A 25,690-nucleotide genomic window follows, 5' to 3' on the forward strand; every position below is an offset into this window, starting at 1 on the left:
TAATTTTATATATGCATATATCTTTTTTGTCAAATTATGTCTTCTCTAGTATGGGGAGAAGAAGGAGGGAAGGAAGGAGATATCTGTAAATTATAATGTAACAAACAAATAAATAAAATTTTAAAAGAAAAGGAAAAAGAAACATCATGGGGGAAGTTATTGGTCAACACAAAGCTGTCAGAAAAAAATCCATTAGGCCTTGAATACAGGAGAACTGATCTCACTTAAGTCTCCCACCCATACCTAGCAACTTAAAAACCCCAGAAGGACCAGCTCCAGAGTCAGGAAAAGGCCAAAGACTAAAACACAGGCAACAGCAGTAAGCAAACAATCTCAAAATATTTTAAGCTTTCATTAAACCCCAGAGACCTCCTGGGAGCAGATAAGGAGGCTCCTCCTTCCCCTTGACAGAAATGAAAAAAGAGGTATTCAAGTCATAAATAGATTTTCTCAAGGTCACAAAATGTGCTATTACAGATGAGGGGATCCAAAAGATTTCTACTTTCTGGGCTGCTGTCCTCACCACCATATCAGATCCCTACAGAGTTGTTATTTAGGAAATGATAAGCAGAGCTATTACCAATCAGTTCAAGTTCTCATATGATATTCTTGGCATCATAGGATCATCAATTAGAAGCTAGAAGGGGCCTTAAAGAACCTGGGGTCTCTCTCCCTCATTTTGTAGAAGAGGAAACTGAGGCCCAGAGAAGTTAAATGATTATCCAAGGGCTAGTGTGCACCTCACACAGGATTCATTGTTTTCAAGGAAAAAATAATTTCTCTACAATTTGAAATCATCACTTTGGCTTTGATTATGGTTTACTAGTTTTTTGTTGTTTTGGGGTTTTTTTTAATTTAGCTGGCTATAATATTCAGAGATGCTTCAAGTAAGCTTTCCTTTTTTTAACCCTTCTAACTACTGAATGGGTTCTGCCTATATACTACCCTCTGTAAATAAAACAAATATTTAGCATGTGAAAATGGGCAAGTCTTGAGGAAAAGCTCATATCTCCAGAACATTAGTTGTATTTCTGCTAAGCAGTTTTTGATTATCTTATCTGCCATTCAGACTCAGAGTTTTGATTGCTAGAGGAACCAATTTTCATTACTCTTAAAGGGCACTTTGGATTAAGTGTCCTTTCTGACAGCTCATTTCCTTGTCCCTGCCTCAATTTGAATTTCACATTCAGTCTTTGGGTTGTATCTTTAGTCTCTGAGGCTTTATCTCCATCTTCTCTTTCCAGCAAGGGATCCCAAGGATAGGTAGCTCTGGTAAAGATCACTTAGGTCTCAGTAAATTATTGTTAACGGAGCTATAGTAATCCTCTTGAAAGCCCCCATAAACCACCCTGGGGAATTGAGAGGGCACAAGTCATTTCTCTGCACTCTGCCTCTAAGCCTCATTGCATTTCCCATTCAGAAAACCCAATAACAAACATGCTTAATAAAATCAGAAGAGTTCCTGTTTCAGCTTGGAATGAGGATATAGCCACTTCTCCATGTTTGCCACTGTAGTTATCCATTTCTACCAGAATCTCAACCCAGAGGGCTGACCACAAACCTCTGCTACTGGCTGGTAAAAAACTGGCCAAAATAGGATTTCACTAACCCTCTCTTGCAACCCTTCAGCTGTGAGGAAACTCCTAAGGGAACCACCTAAATTCATTTAAGCTTTTCCTGAGTACCTCTCAAGCCTAGGAGCTAGAAATACAATTTGACACTGGCGCAATTACCTTCAGCAGTATTCACAGCCAGCTGTGTTTTCAGAATCTAATACCTCAATATTGCTTGACCATCAGAGGCCACAAGTAAGAAGACAGCCCACAGAAAAAAGGGAGGCCAGTGGCTTCACCTGGGAAGTGAAGGAGTGGGTCTAAATGACCCATAAAATTCCTTCAGGCTCCAAAGGTCTAGGATTCTAGTAGTGAGATCATATTGACATTTTTTTAAGGTCATGGTCTATGATTTTTATTTCACCAGTGGTTAGTTGCCAGGGTTGAGGAAGGGTTACATTTCAAGGAGGAACAACAGAGCCAAGAATCTGGTACTGGAAGTGAGAGTGGGAGTGTCAAAGAGGGGTGAGGTCTTTCCAGCCACAATTTTTGCCCACTCTACCACTCCAATAGCAGAAGCAGGCACTGCCATTTTAGGGTGATCCTGACACCCTGTCAAACCTTTGAGACTAAACAACTGATGGTTCTCCCTGTCTTTCCTTCTCCCTTCCTAAAAAGGGGGCCTTTCCCTCCCTTTACTTTCAATGCCTGTTCATGTAACATCTGGAAGGCATTCCTAATCATCAGCTAACACTCTGTACCATGGGTGTGGCTCGCCCCCAAGCTTTCCTCATTCCAGGTGGCTTTAATTTTAAAATGAAGACCCTACTTTTATTTATATTTTTATTCAACAGGCTTACCAAAAAAGAAAACAAAACAAAACAAACCATTGTACACTCCCTGTATTCACAGATCAGAGAAAAGAAGTCATAAGAAGCTTCATTTGTAAACTGAAGAAATTGAGTTAGGTGAACTTTAAAATCAAAATGCCATTTTTAAGGCCTTCCTTCACTGATTCCACTTCTATTTAGATTTTTACTCAATTGGCTAAAAAGAAAAATTTATTGAGCATCCCCTATATTCACTACTCAGAGGAAAAGCAAGGTAAGAGGTTTCCTCTGTAAAATGAAGAAATTGATCTAGGTGAACTCTAAAGTCATAATGTCATTTTTAAGGCCATGAAATATGCCTTCTTCCACTGCACCAGAGAAAATGAAACAAATAGGAAGTCTTCCCTTGAAGATCAATTGCATGGTGGCTTCCTTGTTCTAGTCAGTTCCTTCCTCTGTCCTTAGACCCTGTTGAAGCAGCTGGACTTTGATCCCAAGAGCCTTGGGAATTGCAATGATTCAGTTACAGTGCCCTCAGACAGCATTCTGGGAATCAGCCCCTGGGAGGATGCAGCCTGGCAACTGCGCCTGCAGAAACTATGTCACAGCTACTGAAGACCCAGAAAGGAAAGTTCTTGGCCATCAGAGTTTTTAGCACTGTCAAAATGGTTCAACACCAGAAACTGGTATGATTTCTATTAGTGGGAAATGACACGAAAAAAGCACTGACATCTGCTTTGCCACTGACCCCTCAGGATCATGGTACCTTTCAATCTAACTTGAAGGTGTAACCTTCTGTGGATTGTCTCCCTCTCCTATCATTAAAATGTGAGCTCCCTAAAAGCAGAGACTATCTTGATTTTCTATTTCCATTATGTTCTGTATGCAGTAAGTGCTTAGCAAATGCTTTTAGTCCTTTATCCAAATATCAACATTCTACAAACTCAAGAAATTTGTCAACATCTCTATGGCAATGATCAGTATCAACTGATCAATGATCAGATCAACTGGGGAAGAACAATATTGAGTGTATTATTTATTAATTATGAGTGGGAATTATTCAATTATGGGTCCATCTTCTAGCTCCAAGACCAAGGTTCTTTCTGCTACATGAGGAGGCAAATGTTTCTCCAGCCTGTCTGTGTCCTGGACTGTGTCCAGTTTATTGGGTTTCCTGCCTACACAAATAATCATTACTTATCAACCTGCTAGGTCGAGAGTAAAAGAATAAGGGGAAGGTTTTATTTAGTCTTCTAAGCTTAAAGCTTATTAAAATTCATAGCATGATTTCATCTTCAGAAGATTTTAAAGCCTTCAAGAAAGTATTCAATTATTAGTTCTCTGTGAATCAAATTTAGCTCTACATTTCATATGTTTCTAAGCAAAGAAGTTTCTCAACTGCAAACCATTGCAAGCCTTCTTTTTGACCTCTGATCCAAAGCCCACAACTCCTATCTCAGCTTTCTCCTACACATTATTACCTGTATGACACTGGACAAACCTCTTAACCTCTGTGGGTCTCAATCTCTTCACCAAAAAAACAAGGTTGGATTAGATATCATGGTCCTTTGAAGCCCTATATCTATGGTCCTATGATTATTGCATTTCATTATTATTATCTTCACTATTGTAATGAACTCTACATCACTGGCTAAGTTAAAAAAATTAAAAAGTCATTCAAATACAACAATCCCTTTGAATCTTTTTTTCTTACCCTTATCTTCTATCTTAGAAGCAATATTAAGTATTGGTTCCAAGACAGAAGAATGGTAAGGGCCAGGCAACTGCAATTAAGTGACTTGCCAGGACCCCACAGCTAGGAAGTGTGTAGGCCAGATTTGAACCTGGGACCTTCCATCTCCAGGCCTGCTCTGTATCCACTGAATTTATATTTATATTTATATTTAACAAATCAAGGCAGAAGTTATTATCTCCTATAGATTCACTAAAGATAGGTCTACAAAAAAGTCAAGGGATGAAGGATTTTTTTGCCTAGTTTTGAATAGCCCACTCAGTAAATAATTCAAGAGCATTCAGCAGGTATGCAAAAAGGTAAATTTGCTAATATCATCAGAAAATACTGACTTTGGTGGAGAGACTAACAAAAGAGGGCAAGCAGATCTCTGTAATGTTAAGCCCCTGGACAGAGCTCCTAGGGGCAACAAGGCACTGCTCTTACCTTGATCACTGAAATAACAGAGTGCCAAAAGCACAAACATATCTCCTATTCTACTGGTAGATGCCCTTTGGGACAATCTGCTTCTTTTCACTTTCTAAAACTATATCTATTGCCATATACTCAATAAAGAGATCTAAAGTTCTGTCTTCTCCTCCATTAGAGAATAAGACCAACGAAGAAGTTTGCCATCTACTCAGGCTCCCACACTGCCAAGACCTTCTACTCCAGGACTCTCCTTAGCAGGAGTCAGATGACCACTTGCCCCTTGAGTGGATGGTGAGGGATTCCTACCTGTGTAGCCTGCCAGGGCAGCTGCAGGAATGACGGGCTTATCCTTGTTGAGCTCAGCACGGTCACGCACATAGTCCTTGAAGGTGCCCTTGGGCTTGTGGTTGGGCAGGGCAGCAGGATAGTCCTCGGAATCGAAGCTGTCATAGGAGGGGACACGCTGGAGGCTGTTGAAGGATGACTGACTGCTCCAGGACTGGGTGAGGCGGTCGCAGCTGTCGTAACTCTCTATGCTCTCAAAGGAGTCCTGGCCTCCAAGTTTACCTAGAGTTGGGAAGGAGGGAAAATGGGGATAGGGAGGGAGGGGTCAGGAAAAGACAATGGTGAAAACCCTCTTATCCTTCAAAAGGGTATCGCTCAGAGCTGCAAGGCGGCCAGTGGTTAAATGAAGTTCCACTGGGGCTACTGGCCATACTCAAGAGTAAGTGGGTTGTTCTGGGCTGAATCCAAGGAGTCCTTACAGCTGTACAATCCATTCTAACACTGCTGTACAGCTCTTAGGACACATTCAGAGCTTTGTGATCTGCTACCCTCTCATACAAGGACCTCAGATTCAGAAATACAAACACTAAACAATTTCCTTGCCTTGAAACTCCTACTCTGGGGATTTCCACGTAGCATTTTTGACCTGTAGACCAAATGAGGAAATTATGGCAGAGTATACCAAATCAAAACAGCATACATGTTTTAAGAAGAAGATAGCTTAATTCTTCAGCCCTTAAAAAAAAATCCATCACACTCTAAGTACACTGGCTTTCCTTGACCTTGTTTCTAAAATGCTGTTTGGCAGCAACATTTTATAATTATATCTTACTGTGAAACATGTATAGATCTATGTCTCCTACAAGCAAGTAAGGTTGTGGGATCCTTAGTCCAGAGGAAGGACACCACCATCACCACCTCTCATCTATATTCCATACCCTTTCTAGGCATAGAATGGATCCTTTACTTAAGAGTACACTTCTTTAAAATTTTTTCTAATCTGATTTAAATAGTTTGTGTCCACGGCAATGTCAGAAATCTCTTATTCTGTGAGTTGCTTAATACATTCTTCACTGACCACAAGATCATGCAAGTTCATTAATTTCCCAAACCAGGTTAAAAACAGCTGCTGGGATTGCACAATAGCTCCTGGAGAAATTTCCATTGGCAAAACTGTCCAAAGCCCAAACACTGACACCAAATCTCAAGAGAAAGAAACTGCATGGAATAGCTGAGCTTATCAGAGTGCCTGCCATGCTCTACTTTAAATATATGTGTGTGTGTGTGTCTGTGTGTGTGTGTGTGTGTATACACACATATGTTTGTCAATATGTTCAAGAAAAGAAAAATTATTCATTTTATTCAGTTCAGGAAGCAGAAAGGTGGCAGTGATTGTGAATGTAGAATGACATATATCATCAGTTCTCAATTAGTCAGTCATATATACATACAATAATTTTTTAGTGCCTCCCCACTACAAACCAGTAAGCTTTTGGGCCAACTCCCCTGCCATCACTTAGGGAATATAAACTAACATGCACCTAAGCTAAACAGAACTAATAAAAATAATCTTGCTACACTCCTACAAATTCAAAAATCATAATCTCTCTATATATACACACATATAAATATATACATCTAGGCATTTGTAAATATTATTTGTACATATTCACATATTTATATACATGACTATATAGCATTATATCTGCATATAAATATATACTCACATATACACATATATAAAGCACTTCTTAACTGCAAAGCATTGTGCTAGATACTAGAGAAACAGGAAAAAAAATGACATGATGCCTGCTCTCAAGAAGCTTATAATCTACAAGGTGGAATTGTGATAAGTCTAATGCAAATAAATATAATGCAGGGTAAGAAGTAAGTGGAGAAAGGAAGAAGAGATCAGACAAAAAGCTCTAGGTAAAAAAAAAGAGATAATTTTAACAAATAGGAGAAGGAATGATGGGAAAAGAACAGAGGAAGGCTTCATGGAGGAGTTGGTACCAGAGCTATAGAGGAAGAAGAGATTCTTGAGAGGTAGGAACATATTCCAGGCAAGTAGGCTATCTATGTGAAAGTCTGGAGGCTGGAGATGAGATTTCATGGAATAATAAGAGGTCCCTTTTGGCTGAAACAAAGGGGAGCAGTGTAAAATATGACTAGAGTGCTAAGATTGGAGACTGCTTGTGGAAAGTTTTAAAAGTTAGATTAAGGAGTTTGTATTTTATCTAGAAGTATTAGAAAGCCACTGAAGGTTTCTGACTGACATGGTTGAATGAAGGTTACTTTGGTAGCTGGGTGAAGATTGATCGATTAGAAAAGGGGAAAGTTGTGACAGAAAAATCAGTTGAAAGATTATAACAATAGTCCAGGTGAGATGTCATGACAGCCTACATTAAAATGGTGGCCACAGAAATGGAAAGAATTGAGTGGATACAAGAAAGATTGTACAGATAGAATCAAAAGAACTTGTCAACTGACTGTATATTATTGTGGAGTGAGATAGAAGAAAAATGTTCATCCTCTCCCCAAAATCTTGTCCTATTTCCAGTCCCACTAAATATATATATATATATATATATATATATATATATATATATATATACATATATATATATGAAATATATATCTATGAAAACTCAATAAATGATTTGGAGAATTACTCACTAAGTAATTATCTGAGCCACTGATTCCCTGCATTAAAATGGATAATTTTGAGTTGAACACATGTATGCTTCAGTTCCCTTCCCTCTCCAGTCATTGAAAGGGGGAAAAATTCTAATGAATTAAATTGAGATGACTTACTAGGAAGGTTTGACCAGTCAACCATAGGATTACGGGGTCTATCCATTTGGTTTACTGTTAAAGACAGAAACTCTCAACTTACATTTAAAATGTATTCAATTTTCCCATCCAGAAATTCACACTTAAGAGATCAATGACACAATCCATGACCCCAGATGCCAGACTCAGTTTTGGGTTCTACAGGTGAATTAAGAACCTCTGAAGTATGCAGTAATTCATGAGACTGCTGTTTATATCATGGCACCTGTTAAAGTTAGGGATTATTTGGGATTCTGTTTTTCTCCCCGGTTAATCATGCCAACAGGAAAAAAGAAAAGCTACTTAGTTACCTAGAGTCTCCTGTAGCCTCAGATATTGGACAAAATTTTTTGGTCCATTTCTATTCTCATGTAGAACAACACAAGCATATCATAACAATGTATAGAGATCCTTCAGGTCTTACTCAGAAGAACTCTTTACTGCAATATACTGAAGAACATAAAGAACCAAAATGACCTACGGATGAACTGATGGCTCCAACAAGGATGTGTAAGGCAGAACAACAAGCTACCTCCTTGGTGCTATTATTGCAGTTCTAACTACAGTCAAATGCATTTGAAAAGAGTGGTGGTTTACAGTAGTAACCTGCTTATATATTCAACTCTATTTCACAATTCTGGATCTGGAAACCTTTCATTCCTAGCATTTTCTTCCATAGTGATCTGGAACCAACTAGATTAGATATTTAGTTCTGCCCCCATGCTCTTTCAAGAGAGAGGAGACTTGCATTAAATGTTTCTGTAGAACTCCCCACTAAAACCTGTCACTAAGACCATCATGATATGCCCTAGAAAAAGATAGCTCTGAAAATGAAGATTAAAGTTTTCTAAAGGAACAAATGGGAGGGCTTTTTTGCAACTGACTCTTTATAAAATTTCATTTTGGGAGACCCAAAGTTAATAATTTCTGAACCAATGGAGATTCATTTGGTTTGAAGCCTCATTAACACCAAAATAATAACACTGACCTCCTTCTGAGGTTTCTGTGGCCTAAACTTTCCAGGACTGAACCAAAGAGTAAGAAGTGGGTCATTTTTTTCTCCATAAAAATCTCTATTTGTTTTTCTAAGAAAGAAAAAGAGAGAGATAGAGGGGGGGAGGGAGGGAGGGAGGAAGGAAGGAAGGAAGGAAGGAAGGAAGGAAGGAAGGAAGGAAGGAAGGAAGGAAGGAAGGAAGGAAGGAAGGAAGGAAGGAAGGAAGGAAGGAAGGAAGGAAGGAAGGAAGGAAGGAAGGAAGGAAGGAAGGAAGGAAGGAAGGGAGGAAGGAAGGAAGGAAGGAAGGGAGGAAGGGAGAGAGAGAGAGAGAGAGAGAGAGAGAGAGAGAGAGAGAGAGAGAGAGAGAGAGAGAGAGAGAGAAAGAAAGAAAGAAAGAAAGAAAGAAAGAAGAGAGAGAGAGAGAGAGAGAGAGAGAGAGAGAGAGAGAAAGAAAGAAAGAAAGAAAGAAAGAAAGAAAGAAAGAAAGAAAGAAAGAAAGAAAGAAAGAAAGAAAGAAAGAAAGAAAGAAAGAAAGAAAGAAAGAAAGAAAGAAAGAAAGAAAGAAAGAAAGAAAGAAAGAAAGAAAGAAAGAAGAAAAGCATTTTAAAGACAGAGACAATTTTAGAATCCTCTGAGTGGGTTCCCTCAATTTTACAGTACATCTGAGTCTGAAGCTCTAGCCTCTCTTACATCTGCCTGGTTTCTGAACAGAAAACCTCCACAAGAATATCTTTCTAATACTCTATTTAAAAAAAAAAGACATATATGCCAACATGAGGACAACATGATGCATTTGTGAATTTCTTTATATTGATACACATATCCAAAAATAAGATGCTGAAAGGGGAAGATAAAGCAAGTCCCACCCATTCCCCCTCCACTTAAAACATAAACAATTTAAACATTCTCTGAAGCTATGGGAGAGAAGGTAGATAACTAGTTTTGGTTTTAAAAGGGGATTTCCCTGCACTTTTCAACAAGATACTTGTGAGGCCTCTTAAGGGGAAGGGTGAGCCAGGATACTTGATAAAGACACCATTGTGGGCAGTCCAGAAGCCCAATGCAAAGTCTTTTGAATAGAATTTGGAAGAAGATGCCATTTGGTGTTTTACTCCTAAGCCCTTCCTTGAAATTCTTGAGAAAAGGTTCTCCAGTCATTCCTTCCTGAGCTTGCTTGGCCTGGTGCTAGTAAAAGATTTAAAAAATTTTTTGAAGTCCACCTATGACCTATTCGCTTTCTCTCATTATATATAGTATATGACCCTCTCTACACAGATTCACACTGTATTTACTCATCTGAAAAGCCCCCTGTCTTTCCTCCTTCCACGCCAATTTGTTTTTTCTCAATAATCAAGTCCTCCTTTAGACCTCTAATGGATTATTCTTTGCTCAAATTAAAGACATCTAATCCCTTTACCTGATAGCCTGCAATTTTTTTTCATTGTGTGTGTTTCTATATCCTGATTTTTAGGCCTTGGGAAGATGGGATAGAATTTAGTTTAATTTAGTTTATGTTTGTTTGTTCTAAGCAGTCAGCCATATTTTTAAAGCACTTTCTATGTCCTCAGGGCTTTATTTTATCCTTATTATATATAAAAGTGAGGTCAACAAGATTCTGTCCTCTTGGAATCTTCCTACTTCCTCTTTCACTGGTTTTTCAACTGAATGTGTACTCTCAATCACAGTACAAACAACTCTAAATCTTTTGACTCAGGGGGGCCAGGCCCAGAGACAGGAGGTCCTAGGTTCAAATCTGACCTTAGACACTTCCTAGCTTTGTGCCCCTGGGCAAGTCAATTGACTACCACTGCCTAGTCCTCTTTACTACTCTTCTGTCTTGGAACTAATACACAGTATTGATTCTGAGAGAGAAGGTTAAGGGTTTACAAAAAAACCTTTTAGCTCCAAACAGATCCCAAACTAATTGTCTTGAGAGCCCAAAGAAGTAATAATTTCACTATGGACAAGAAAGATCCCTACAGTCAAGTTACAACAAATCTGCAATTTGATCCAATGAAGTTTTAGAAGTAAAATTGAGTAATATATGAAGCTGTTATGTTTTGCTCAGGTGGACTAATTTAGTTGGACATAGACTCAGAGAAAATTCTGCCTTGAAAACAGACAAATATAAACCAGCTCCAATTCTTACCCATTTTCCCCCTCCAAAATAAGAAAGCGAACTTTTCACTCTTAAGTGATTTCAACCTCAATGAGAACTGCAGATTTTTGCTGTAAATGATAATATTAATGCTAGAAATTCCAACATGGAAACTTTTTAATATTCCCATATTTGAGGTAAGAAAAGTTGAATCTGAGGGTCCCCATAATACCAACAAAAAAAAAAAGAAGAAGAGAAAAGAATTGGGAAACAGACAGAAAACAGTCATTCCTGGGAACAGGAGAGGCTCTAAAGATAAGGTTTTACGTACCACGACTGGTCCTCCCCATACACATGTTGTCTGGTGTTACAACTTCTTGTTTGATTGTGAAATAGTCAGTGGACAAGGTATCTGCCTGAAGAGGGTCTCTGCTAAGGATGACTGAGGAGTAGTCATTCTCATATTTGAGGGAAAGGAGCTCCTCAGAGCTGATGGGGTGCAGTGTCTGGTAGGACTCAGTAATGAAGCTGGGCTCTGAGAACTCTGATGGAGGAACACACTGGGCATGCTCAATTCCATAACCTGTAGGAACAAAAGTTGGACAAAGAAATGTTAAAATGAAAATGAGTGGAGAGCTGTACTTAGAACAAGTAAATCTCCACTCCTTCTCCCCCAACTGCTAGTACCCTCCCCTCTAAGGTCACCCTCCATTCATTTGCATTTTCTGTCTATTTATGTATGCCCCCATTAGAATATAGACTCCTTGAAGAGACAAAACAGGGTCTTTCTTTCTCCATTAAAATTTAAAGCTGTATGGTAAACACTCCTAAAGGAGTAGGATGGTCACCTCCACAAGTAAGGAGACAGTATGGTGGAGATCACTAGAGTTGGAATCAGAAGACCTGGGTTCAACTACCCGTTCTGTCGATGACTAACTGTGATTCACTCCTATGCAGAGTTCTATGATCCCATTCTCCATAATAATTTTTTACTCTTGCTTTCTTGGTTATCTTTTGATTCATGTCCATTTTATCACCTCAACTAAATTGTAAGTTCCTAGAGGGTAAGAACTGCCTTGCTATTTTTATATATCCTCCTATCCCAAGACCTTTTTTACTTAGAAAGGGTCCAATAAATATTTCATGACTGATTGATCCCATCACACGGGGTGGAGATCTTAAAGGAAATTCATCCCCAAAGGAAAATATTAATGTAAGTCTTAAAGCCCCGGATAAGTAAACATTCATTCACAGAGCTTCTGACCCTCTCCTATGGGACCAGTCCAGCCTATAGGCAGATGAAGCAGCTTTCTTCCTGCCATCCAAAACCAGCTGTAATTTAAGAAGCAGAAAGACTGTTGCAGAATGACCATAGGAAAAGTCTTTCGCTTCCTCCAGAATTATCAAGAAGGATAAAAGGCTATCAAGGTAGGACTTTTTCCCTAGGCTCCTATCACAGGAAGAATGATAGTCACAAACAAGTAGGATGCTGAACTTACTAATGAAGTAATCCGAGGTATAGCGGGTCTCTGGATAGGCAGAGTTGACTCCACTAACTTGATATGGCTTCATGTCCTCTGCAGCAGATAAGAAAAGGAAAAAGTCAACAGAAAAGCAATGTTTGGCCCACCCAAAAGGATCTTGGATGCAAGTACCATGGTGATCTCAACTGTTCTTTTATGAAATCAGTATTTTCAATCTTTGAGGCTACTGTTCTAGGCTTCCCCAACCCCCAAGCCCCAAGGCTCATCTGAAGTGAGGTCACTAGTCACAAAAGGGCATTTAATTTTATTATTTCAGTAGCTCTAAAATCAGACTTAGGATCCTAGAAAGTATCAAATGATTTCCTGAGGTCAGGAGGAAATTCAGGCCCTTGACCTAAAATGAAATAGGCAGAATTTTCAATTATACAGCTGAAGGGCTAGAATATATAGAAAGAAACCATTTAATTAATTAGCAATCAATCCTTTGAACCATCTAAGAAGGATGGTTATCTTTCTCATTTTTAAGGGTCTTCAAGCATGCAAAGTCCATAGATTCTCTTGGTAGTCTTGGGTGCCAGTTTTAATCACCTTATAAAAAAGATGCCTGGGTGTTTTATCTTGACCTGGTATGGTTTATCAAACTTGAGATGTAACTAGTTCCAATTAAGATGAGAGAAAACTAAAACCCATACAAAAGCAGGAAATTAAATTCTCAACAACTAGAAAAGAAAAAAAACGAAACACTAATGATGAAAAAGATCTGCTAAGAGTGGCTACGATCAATTTATAGTCCTACAGCTAGAATGGAACCAAACTCCATGTCAATTCTGTCATAAGGGTATCTGATTTTTATTTTCAATTAGTCTATGCCAGATAAACGAGGTAGAATTAGAATTGTATGTGTATTGTGGAATTGTTTTGTTTTATTTTTAGGGAGGGATGAGGGAGAAGGTCGTGGGAGTTTTGATTCAGATATCTGATAATATGTTGGGCTGAAAAGGTTACAGGTGGCAGGCCCATACCTGCACAGGGAAATAGTTTCAAGTTCAAACAGAATTATTAAACTCATGCTTTTGTGACTTATCAGATCAAAACAGAAGCAGCACCCTTTGCCCCTCAGCCTTACACCCTTCCTTTTCCAAACATTTAGGTTATATTCTTACAGGGTTTGGATAGTTTTATTTTAATTATAGCCCCTTTACCAAGTGCCTACAAATAAACAGCCATGGTTCAACTCTGCTTTGTCCTGGGCCAATAATCTTATTTTACTTAACCTTTTAATGAAAAGTCAATTCATGTGATCACATTTTTGTATTAAAAATACATTAAATCTAAGTCCAGACCAGTTTTCCTGGTGGGAAATAGCCATAGCAACCAGATAATGTTGTGATCTGTAAGAGGCCTGAAAGGGCCAGTCAGTGGGTCTTCCCAGCTACCTGTAACCTTGCCATTGAAAAAAAAAAATTAAACCTGACTCAAATCCTCACAATTCCATTTTAGCAGCCAGAAAGGGGTCAAGAATTACATCAGTAGAGTGCATTTCAATTGTCAAGTCTGGTCAAACTTGCTGTCCCTAGTACACCAACTATAAGTATTATTTCTTCCCTGTAGAATATGAGCTTCTTAAGGGTAGAGATTTGATATATTTTTATTTTTGAGTCCTCAGCACCTAGAACAACATCTGGCAAATAACAATCATCTAATAAATGCCTTCTGATTTGGTGGATTGAATTATGTGCCTGCTGCATATTTTCCTTCAATTAACTGGGCATTCATTTCACTATGTACATGGCTAATCTATTAAGGTATCAGGAAAGTCTGTGCAGCTGTATGTTGGTCTATTAGAGCAGAGGAAACAAAAAATTTATCCATTTCTTTACTGCTTGCTTCATAATTCATTTACTTACTCATTTATTTGTTTGTTTGTTTGTTTGTTTTGCAAAGGCTAGAGAAAAGAGCTAAGGATAACAATTTTACCCCCAGAGGAATCTAATTTGGGTCTCTCGCCTGGGCACTGCAGAATGGAAAATATCCTTGAACAAAGCAAGGTCTTGTGTGAAATAAAAGTGCTAATCCTGAGCTTTTCCCCCTCCCCCAGAGTCTGCCAACGGCTAGAACTGGTGACCACAGGGAAAGGGTGGGACTGGGTTATAGAGGGCAGCCGGCTTCTAGCCTTACAGTCAGCTGGAGGGCACTGCTGACTGCTGGTAACAGCAATTTATTTTAAGAAGAAATTCAGAAAAATAAGAGTAAAAACACCCAAGTTTGCCTCCTGCTGCCATTTCTATACTCAGCCAGGACTGTGGTACATGAGTCACTTGGTCCTAAAAGGTTGGAAGGAGTTAGTAGGGGAGACCATGTCATTACAAGGTTGCAACACAGTGTCCCAAGGTGACCCACTGTTCTTATCCCAGATGTGAAAGGTAACACTGGACTCTTCCAATTAGAATCAGGTGAATGGTTGACAGTCTTGACCTGCCAGTGAACCCTGGGACCCAAGCCCTCTGATAGATGTGATTAGATGTGATCACTGCCGAATGCTGTATGTTGGAAGAGAGAAAGGTGAGGCGTGGGGGATGAATAAGGTCAGTGTCATAAATTACATGTGTATGTTCAGTCTATAAACACCAGTATTTTTTCAGAAAATATTTTAATGCCTTAGATTAGAGATAAGTGCTGTGGATAGGGTCCTATGTATTAAAAGAAGTTAAGGAATAAAATTTTGTTCTAGACCAGAAATAAAGTCACATCCTTACAAAGGGCTTAGGAGCTCTGAAGACATTGGAAAGCAGAGCTCCATAAATTTACTACGGATCTAGAGGCAGCCAAGAATTTAGAAGCCAGGAAAAAATTATTAAGAAAGGCATATTTCAAAGTGCTTTCAAGTAGTCAAACATGTTTTGATCCATTTTTCTCCCTCTCTATGGCCAAGGATGTGAAGAGAACAAGAGGCTGTAGGTCTCACTATGAGGAAGATGTTTTCCCTTTCCCTTTCCCCACCTGCATGAAAGACAAGCAAATCAAGTAAGGGCAGAAAGGGGACAGGTCCTAAGAACTTTGCCCTTTCTTGAGCAAGATTAGATACCATATATGTACCTAAAGACCCCAAAAGGACTCTAAGGCTTTAGAGTCTATTAAACCTTTTAAGGTTTACTAGCTAAATTCATACTTTTAAATTCACATTTTACTATCAAATGATTATATGGAAATAAGGTCCAATGATCAAATCATTAGGCATTATGGTCATTTGAGCTCTATTCAACCTTATCTGAATGGATACCAAGTGATGTCAGCAAAGATTTACTGGTTCTCACATCTCTAACTCCCAAATAAGTCTCCACCAATCCCAACCCCAGTCATTCCCTGCTTTGTTACCTTTTTGTAAGATCTCTAGATGCTCCCATAAGATGTCACCAACAAAATCTGGGGCCAGTTCCAAGAAGCAGTCTTTGCCCAATGCACAAAGGGCAGCTCCGCTCATGCAGAACTTCTGGAAGTTCACACCTTTCAGGCTGAACTCATTCACTGCCCACATTACCCAGTCACGAACATGGGTCTCTGTCCATTGCCGTGGATCTGGTCGAGAAGAAGACAACAATCCAGCAGGTTTATCTTTTAATCCTTTGTTTCTGCCACTTTGTTCTACTGAGTTCTAATAAATGGAGCTCAGCAAATATTATGACCACATTATTCATTTTAGAAGCCAATAAACGGGGTGGGGGTGGAGGGGGAACTATTTTATAGATAAAACTTCCAAATTAGTTATCAATGCTATCTTGTGGATATTCTTCCCCACCCCTGTATGATTCCCACCTTATTTTTATAGTTCTCCCCTTTTACCAATGAGAATGCCATAATCCATCTATAACTAACATATTTAGAGTATACTCTACCCTTCATCACTCTAGACACATTCATCAATGAAAATGAAATATGAACAGAAAATAATAATTCAAGATCATTGATGTGTTAGTCTTCTTACTGTCTTATTTCTATTAGACTTAGCGTAATCACTTTGATGTCCTAAACATGTGGATAAAATGCTTTTTTTTTGGTGACTCTTTCAAAGTACATCTTTCTTTGTTCTATCTTCCATCTCTTTTTTTAAACTACAAGTCTTGTTTTTAAAGGTATTATTATTTTAATAACATTCACGACAGAGATAGATATTTGAATAATCATAATAATATTTCTATAAAATGACTAGATTGCACAAAGTATCCTCCAAAGATTATACAAACCCCTTCCTCTATCCTCAACTCAGATTTCATAATTCTCAACATATTAGTCATGACTAATATGTTAGTTCCCATAAGCACACCAATCCTTGATGTATACTGACAATGTGAGGGAAGATAAAATGTAGGAGGAATAGCATGCTCAACACCAAAAGCTCACTTTGGTTTCTCTCTGCCACTTTGGTTTACAAATGGAAATTCAGTATGATTGGTAACCACCTTATCCTGCATTGGATTACTATCTATGGTAAAGTGGTATATGAGGTATATGAGGATGAATTTATATGAGAAGGGAGGGAAGAAACCTAACTTCTGTCTTAGTACCAATTCTAAGAAAGAAGGGCAAGGGCCAGGCAATTGGGGTTAAGCTTGGGGTGACAGCTGGGACGTGTCTGAGGCCTGATTTGAAACTAAAGTCTTCCCAACTCTGGGCCTGTTATGCCATCCACTGTGCTACCTAGATGCCCTGGAATAACTTTTTTATTAAGCACCAACTTGATGCCAGGCACTGTGTTAAGTGTTTTATAGATATCTTATTTGACATGAATAAGCCTACTTCAAGAATACTGTTAAGATTTGGATTTTCCTGCAGTGGGAGTCAATGCTTTAGTCAGAAAGGGATAAGGCCTATTCAGGAACCATATTTTTTGGCAGCAAGATGGTAAAGCAGATAGAATACAAGACCTAGAATCAGAAAGATCTGAGTTCAAATATAGCCTCAGACACTAACTAGCTATGCTATTCACTTCTTCTCCCTCAATTTCCTCAACTATAAAATGGGAATAAAAACAGCACCTACCTCCCATGATTGTTGTGAGAATCAAATGAGAAAATATTTGTAAATTCTCTTTTACACTTAGTGTAAGTCCTTAATAAATGCTTCTTCCCTTCCCTTCCCCTTTATTTCTGAAGAAACTATCCTCCTAGATTCAAGTTTTCCATCTCTTCTTCTGCAAAGGCTTAATGAAGTCTTCTCTATTTCTCTTCCCTATCTTCCCATAATCTATTTCCAAACAAGATTCATAAGTTTGAGAAGATCAAGTCATACATATTTCTTCTAATAGTACAGAGATTTCAAAGATAGAAAACAACAGGGCCCAAAGTAATTCTGGCTTCTGTGATACAGTCCAGCCAAGGGGAATCTTACAGTGGTCCCAGAGATGATAAAGGATGAACACAGAGAGGCAGTGTGGAAGAATGGGTCTCCGAGTCAGGAATCCCCCAGTTCAAGTCCTGTCTCTGACATATTGGATGCTTGTCCCTTAACCTCTAGGTGCCCCCCACCTCCAGGCGACTTTCTAAGAATACAAGTTGAAGACAAGGTGATGATCTGCATTAGTTGAAGAAATTCCTCTCCAGAAATTTCTCACCCTGATGAAATCATGTCTGGTCAAAAGGGGAAGGGAAAAAAAAAGGAGTGACCATGCAAGATAGCACTGGAGACTTTCAGAGATGATGAGATGTTAAACATTCCTGGTCTCTCAAAAGCTAATGGTTGAGAGGGGGGGAGAGCTGCTGGGAAAAGACTGATGGCATGAATACCATATCTTCCAACAGGCTGTAGGCCTAGCCATTCTTTCCCCAAGAATGAAAGCATAAGGCATACCTTTGGGAATTCCCAGCCGTTGCTGCTCTTTAGTGAAACCACTGAAAGTGGCTTTCAGTGCCTGTGACATCATTTCTTTACTGCTTGGAGTTAAGAGGGGAACATCTGCACATTCCATATCTGTAAGAAGCAGAAAGAATACAAACAAATTCAATAATCAGAATTAAATAATGAATAAATAAATAACCAGCCCAGGAGGCTCTCGATTACAGAAAGGATTAAAGAAAGGGACGGAAAATCAAAGAAAGCTCGGTTTAAATTTAGAGGAAATACATGAGACATCAAAGAGTCAGTACAGTCTAATGAATGGAGAGCAAGCTTTAGAGCAGGAAAGATCTTCGGTTCAAGCTTCATCTCTGATATATGTAAGCTCTGTGGCCCAGACTCCTAGTGCCCCAAGAAATTCCCTAAGACTCTAAGTTGTAGAGTAAAAATTGGTATACATTGAAAGAAATTTCTTTATCCTACATTTTCTGGACAGCCAGTATCTCAGGTCCTGACCAAAAATTAAAAAAAAATTTAACTTATAAAAAATAAATATACATCTATTTGGAACAATTTCTATGAACAAATATATCCTAGGCCCTATATAGACCATAGAACAACTAATCACTGCCAGAGCAATTTTATTCCATTCCAATTTGATTAATCAATCCACATATGACGCACCTATGTACAAAACTCTGTGCTAGACACTGGCAAATCTAACCATAAAAATATTAGTGCCATTACTCAAGGAGTTTTCCTTTTACTAAGAATATCAATTAATAAACACTTATTACATGCCTTCTTTGTGCCAGGATGTACCTAATAAATATAAGGTAACTTAGGGGAAGGGAACAGAATTTGAGGAAGAAAATTATATTTACCATAGGGGAGTGGAGATGAAAAGTTAATAATTGGGAAAGGTTTTACAAAGGAAGTGACACCCAAAGGTGAGTCATGACAGAAAACAGGGATTTTGAGAGGTGAAGATGAGAGGGATTGCATTTCAAGGATGAGGGATGTCACACACAACTGCAGAAAAGTTTCCTAAGAATGAAAACATATGGGATGGGATGGGATGGGATATGGACTTTGGAAACCAAGCTAGAAGGCTAGAATGTCCAGGATATAGAGTACCTGTAGGAGAAGAAAGTGAAATAAGACTGAAAGGTAGACAGATTGGAGCCTTTTGTAGAGGGTCTTAAGTGTGAGGTTATTCATCATTTCCTTTGTTTATGCACAGTCCTTCCCATGCATCACCATCTGGCCCCTATATCATTAAGTGAAGTAGTTTGACACATAACAGTAAAGTAAACTAGTTTAGTGAATAACGTGATTCAAACCCAGGTTTTCTACCTCTAGTCGGTTTGAGAGGGCAAGTCCATTTCTGCTTCCTGGGACTCAGTTTTCCCATCTGCATAGGAAGAAGTGGGAATATATTATCCCTAAAGTCCCTTCCAGCTTTCATTCTATGATCCCTTGACTAAAAGAACATAGACGTCTGGATGAAATAAAATACCTCTGAGTTCAACCAAGAGTACAATTTATGACAAGCTTATAAGCAAAGCAGAAAGATTAGGAAATGTCTGCTAGCTTAACTGGGATAACTTCTCTTAGACCTTGGCACCAATCCACTTTAATGTCAGAGGTCACTTGCCCTACCCTAACCTGGAATCTTTGGTCATTAATGTGAAACTGGTGGAGCTAAAAGTATGAGACAGGTTAAATAAGAATACTCCTAATTATCAACCTTTAGATTTTGGAGAATTAAATGAAGCCTTAGTTCATTAGGTGCTATTAGTTGAGGGGTGGGGGTGGAAAAGGTAACTGGAACAAATATACCAGCTGTAATTCTCAAAGTGAAGGGAGACCTCAATACAAGAGAGTACTTGAAACAACTGTTGTCTCTTCTATTTGCCATTAGTAAAGCTGCAAGGAAACTGTTGAGGGTCTACGTATTGTTCCCAAAGGGAAAGAAGAATTGATATAGTTATTGTCCCAAACCTTGTTCCAGTACTGGGGGTCCTAAAGTCCCGGGGAGTGGTTTTAGTCTGGGTCACTCTGGGACATGCCTTAAAATCTAATGGAAAAATCAACAATCCTCCAGGAAGGCTGACAAAAGATGGAAAATCCCAGATTGTAAGGGGGAGAGGGGGGAATGGTGATTACATAAACATCAGTCCTTCAAACAATGAGCAATCAGTAAGTGAGTCACTAAGAAATACATAAATACACACACACACACACACACACACACACACACACACACACACACAGATGCTTTTTTTAAAAAAATATATCTGCAATGAGGGAGATCCGGAAACTTTTGACCTTTGAAACTGAGACCTTGTCACTAGAGCCTAGTACCCTATAGGCAACTAGAAAGCTGTGCCCAAAGGCAAAGGCCATTTCTTTTTTTTTTAGAGAAAATTTCAACACTGAAAACGTACACTAGAATCTCAATAAATGCACTAGTTCAGTGGAATTGTTCCAGTATGGAATTGGTTAACTTCCCCCTCTTCACTCCCCCCAAATTGGTGATTTTAGGCCTTGTAGTAACTTGTGTTTTGTTTTGTTTTTTCCCCTCATCTCCTTTCTTCAGATTTATGACTCGATGAAAAGGACTTTACTGAAGGCGGAAGTTGGACTGGACAGCACATGTGGAAAATATAGGCCAGGCCAAATGGTGGAGTAGTGGGTCTGCAGTTGATTGCCAAGTGGAGCTGAAGGGTGAAGTCAGCCAAGAGACTTCAGGCTTTTACCAAACAGAAGAGTTTGGGAAACCTGACCCCTGGAAGGGGAGAAGGACACAGGGTAATTGAGGAGGAAGGAGAAACACAGAGGTTCAACAGACATGCAAAAAGGGCTCCTTAGCTTTGGCATCTTATAACAAAATCCAAAGTAAAGGTCTGAACAATGCTGCTGAGCTGACAATTTTTTCCTCCGGTTGTTGCTTCCTGCCTGGAGAGCTTGCATTTCCAGGTTCTCGGTCATTCCCTTCGTAGGAAGCAGCTGGGATTATTTTTACCCATCCACTTCAATGCCATCCCCAACATACCCAGTTACCACCTTGTTAGCTCCAGCTGCAGGATGGCTCCAGAGGATGAGCCCAGCTCTGCTTCTTTGACTGAATAGAAAATGCCACATCTCTCTTGGAAAATATCTAATGACCCTGCTGATGAAAGAGCTATCCAAGCCCACTGGGGACACCTGCACTTGGACTTGAGCTCCCTACAAATCATATCATCAACCCTTGATCCCAAAGGATTCAGGCAGTTGAGGTCACCCTCGTAACAGCTTTAGCAGCATTTCTAAAGGATGGAAAGTATTAACTGTACCGTAAGTACAGCTAATAAACACACATAACATAAGCATAAACATACACTGCAGTGGTTTTGCTTTTGTGCCTCAAATTACAAATTAATAAGTATGTTTATCAGCAAGCATATTTTATAAGCATGTAAGTCAGTAGATTCTTCTTTTGTGAAATCACAAAAGGAAAACTACTATATTACCTGGTTGGTGTTAATCATTATACTGATTAGGAACGTTAGTGAGAATCATATATAGGCTGAGAAATGAATCTGGAGGGAGCAACAGTGTGCTCAAATTTTATCACCTCTCTCAAAGCATCATTATCATACATTCTGGAAGAATCATTTCAGTTCATTCTAGATTTCTTTCTTTAGAATGAGATCATTAAATATTTCTACCTCTGTTTGATCAAAAGATACAAAAGTCTATCAGTTACCAAAACAAATTAATAAATTTGCAAATCTACCAGAAACATTCACTTGACTTTGATGATACCTACTTTATTTTAAGTACCAATTATATTCAAGAGAGTATGCTATGTTCTGAAGGGAGGGGAAGGAGCATATGCAAAAATGATCAATAAGATAGAGTCCCAGTCTTATTATGAATAATCATGTTAGTATTACAACATCCTGAATGATTACAATACAAATTAGAATATAAGTGTGCCTGAGAAGTAGAAAGTGCTAGGAAAGAGTAAAACAATGAAGAGATGGCTTCCAGAGGGGAGCTTTGGGCAAGATGGGACAGCTTGAGCTGCGCCAGACTAAAACATTTTGACTTCCTTTGCTGGGCAATGGGGAGCCATTAATATTTTTCAAATAAGTGATACAAGCAGAGTTGTAGCATTAAGAAGATTATTCAACATTTCCCATTTGGAGAAGATATTTGTCTCAATGAACTAAGGACACTTCTGATGGTATGAATCTCAATAATCTCCAGAAAGAAGATAATAGTAAAGTGGATTTTGCTGGCAAATAAAAATAAAAGGATAGAGGATAGACTAGTGACTTCACTGTCCCAGGAAACTCTGTCTACCAATTCAGAGCAACACCTTCTTTGCAATTTACAGTCTAAGACTTGCTTAGAACAACTGAGATGTTTAGTGCCTGTTAGTTTGCATCAGAGGGGCACTTTGAACCCACCGAATCTTCCTACTTTCAAGGCTTGGTCTTTAGCATTAGAAGCCTTGGTCTCTTCTTTTAAACTCTGGCCTAACTTTCTTTCTCATCCTCAAATCTATGTTAACCATGCATGGCTCTTATTCTAAGATTAAGCAAATTAAGATGAAAACTGCCTTACTATATAAATGTGCTCTAGCTACTATTTTTGTTGTTCTGTTGTTATTATTATTAATATCATTATTCTTGCTCTAAAGAAATTGACAAATAAATGATCTCTAGGTCTTTACTCTATGAAAATGGTATGTCCAAGCCGAGATGATTTATAAGGTGCCTGTCCACACAGATGAGGAAGGATAAGTGAATGGCATTCTGAAAGCGGCAAAACATCTTTTTAAAATTTTAGTCAAATTTCAAACAAGTTTTTCCCTGTCCCTACTTCATGCATATTTCAAGGGTAACGTAAAACAAGGGTTTCGATTCACTCACATGTAACTCAGAGGATAAGAATTGTTTGGTTTCAAAGAACCCACTAAGAAGCTTCGGCAGGTCTTTTTTTTTTTAATGTTCTTCAAATCAGGAAGCTACATGTCACCAATGTGATACAGAATCTCAGTCTGTGGTGACTTTGAATATGGTGAGGGACTATTTTCCAAAGCCAGCAAGATTCCTTCTCCCATCACTCCCCAAGGAATCACTTGATGCAGGGCAATGAATGATCCCACGAGACAATCACAGGAATTGTATGGCTACCTGATGTGTCATATTCATGGGTAGGGATTCCAAGACACTGGCTCTATCCCTGTTCTTCCACAACCCTGCTTTATAGTCTCCCTCCTTCTACATGCTGGAGTGAAAGGAGAAGCTAAAAGCTTTAACCCAACACTTACGCAATGACTTAAACCATGGCTGGCATGATACCTTCCTAATATATTGTTTTGTTTTTTTCCAAAATGACATTAAATAAAAGGGAACCATGAAGAAGCTTTCTGGTTCCTATAAATATTTCACAATGAGTGAATTATTGAATGAGCAGTTGCTCTATTGGAATGGATATGGCTCTAAAGAAAGGGCTTCAGTATTGCAAAGTAGAGAAGAATATGTTCTGGATCAAGACCCTACTGAGATCCTCAGCTGCTGGGAGGATCTGAGAATTTACCAAATTGACCCTAGTGACCTCTGACTTTGCAGCAGAAATGGTCTGAGGAGCTCAATTTCTCCAACACAAGGCAAATTCTCCCACTATGTCTCTCTGTCTATTTCTTTGTCTCACTGTCTCTGTATCTCATGGTTACTTCAAAGAAAAGATTTTTGCATGAAAACTTACTGGATAGTAATAAATCCAGAGAGAAGAAAAAGCAATTTCCACTTATTACATAAAGAAGGCAAAAAAAGTTGATTTTTTTTTCATGTCTCATTTCAGACTGTCTGTTCCTAGGTTTATCCACCCAACTCTTGTGACTGAGACTCATATAACTCAAGAAACAATTTGGAGGAAATTATTTTAAATCGAATTGTTAAAAATGAGAATCCTTGATAATTCCCCTGGCCAAAAATGAAAATAACAATCCATATCCCTATATTTAACAAACAAAATGAGCTAATAATTGTACCGGATTGTTAATTCCGAAAGCTCAAAGCAGTTATAAAGGGGACAAAAATCATAAAAAAGTGGTATAAGAAATATTTGAGGCCTTGTTTTGGCCCAAACAACTAGGTTACACATGCCCAAGATGAAGAAAAACTTATCTCTATAATTGTCATCTTTGAGGTTTTGTCCATTAATGATGCCAGTGATTACTCTTAAGGAAGGTTCAGTGAAAAAAGAAAACTTGAATTTGAGTAAAAGAATAGATAACTTATAAACCTAAGTAAGCCAAGTTTGAATCTTGGTAACATTTGGCAAATCTCTTTATTTCTATGTACCTCAGTGTTGTCATCTGTAGAATAGATACACATACCTCCTAGGAGTATTGTGTAACTCTGTAGTGGCCTACCTGTGCAATTATTAGTATTTATTCCTATTATAAATGAGCATTCCAGAACTGCCTACTTTCATTACTTCTTGTTTGTCAGATGGACAGAAAAAAAAATTGAACATTTGAATATGAAATGATCTGTAACAAAACTTAAATATAGCACCCTTCCTCTACCTCCATCCTCAGACCTTTTCTGGTTAAGGAGAGGAGCATCTTTGCTGGAAAATCACTAGAACAACAGCAAAAAGCAAGAGAGGATCCATAAAACTTCTAGATTGCAATGGTTCAAGGCAGGGAAAATAGTGTTTCATTCTATTCCCTCCACTAAATACAGTAAATCTCATTCTATAATCCTTTTGTCATTTTGTATATCTAAAGCAAGAGGAACAAAGACAGTGGAGGATAGAACACTGGAAAAAAAACAATTAAAACACTTGGCTGCAATATTTCAGCTCACAGAGACTCCGAGTTGGGAAGAAACTCGGGGACCAACATGAATCTGAATACAAACTCCCTCCACAATAGCTATAACTATTGGTCATCCAGCCTTTGTCTTAAGGCCAAATCACTACTTCCCAGACTGGCCCATTCTACTTTAAATAGTTCTGATTTTTAGGAAGTATTTCCTTATGTTGATGTATGTCTCATTGTTTCAGCAGTCCAGTCATACACCTGCTCCAGGCAAAAGATCCGAAAATACTCAGCACCAATGAGATTGTCACATTTCCCTTAGTACAATTTGTACTTTTTGACTCTTTCAAATAACAAAACAAAAAATAAATTTTTGACACCTTTCTAAACCTTTCCTAAAGTCCTCAGTCAGCAGAATGTTACTCAAAAGGAGGCAAGAAAAGGGTGGACAGATGATCCCCATTTCACCTTCTGATGACCTGACATGACCAAAAATGCAAACTTGGGTCTCTGGTTACAACCTCTTAGGGCTCCATTGCCAATCCACACAGCCACTGACGGAAATTCACATTGTTTGGATGCAACATGCCAACTTGGAGGGAGATGCCACTTCTTAGAAGGAAGCTGCTCCGTGACAAAAAGAATGGTTCTAGGAGAAGTCAGCACACATCCCAGACTTCACAGAGAAATCATCTGGTCCTTGAAAAGTAGCCTGAGAAAGAAACCTCCAGATAGAAGTGGATTTAACATCTGTAGGAAGTGACCTCAGTCCATCTCCCTCCCCTTCCCCAAAAG

At 38.7% G+C, this 25,690-nt stretch overlaps 1 protein-coding gene across 5 annotated transcripts in view; it reads right to left on the minus strand.

Moving 5' to 3' along the window:
- Window positions 1–25,690, minus strand: part of ETS1 (ETS proto-oncogene 1, transcription factor) — a 186,194-nt gene that overhangs the window by 22,385 nt on the left and 138,119 nt on the right. For 3 of the 5 annotated variants that reach the window (XM_007495109.3, XM_007495110.3, XM_001365575.4), the window contains 5 exons: window positions 18,085–18,204; window positions 15,616–15,816; window positions 12,256–12,333; window positions 11,088–11,339; window positions 4,854–5,114 (listed from right to left, as the gene is read on the minus strand). In XM_007495109.3, coding sequence (XP_007495171.2) covers window positions 4,854–5,114; window positions 11,088–11,339; window positions 12,256–12,333; window positions 15,616–15,816; window positions 18,085–18,204 — 912 coding nt within the window. The remainder of the gene's footprint in view (window positions 1–4,853; window positions 5,115–11,087; window positions 11,340–12,255; window positions 12,334–15,615; window positions 15,817–18,084; window positions 18,205–25,690) is intronic. The other 2 variants (XM_056794589.1, XM_056794590.1) reach the window with 1 other exon arrangement.

The sequence above is a fragment of the Monodelphis domestica genome, chromosome 4 (genome assembly GCF_027887165.1).
Source record: "Monodelphis domestica isolate mMonDom1 chromosome 4, mMonDom1.pri, whole genome shotgun sequence".
Classification (NCBI taxonomy): Eukaryota; Metazoa; Chordata; class Mammalia; order Didelphimorphia; family Didelphidae; genus Monodelphis; species Monodelphis domestica.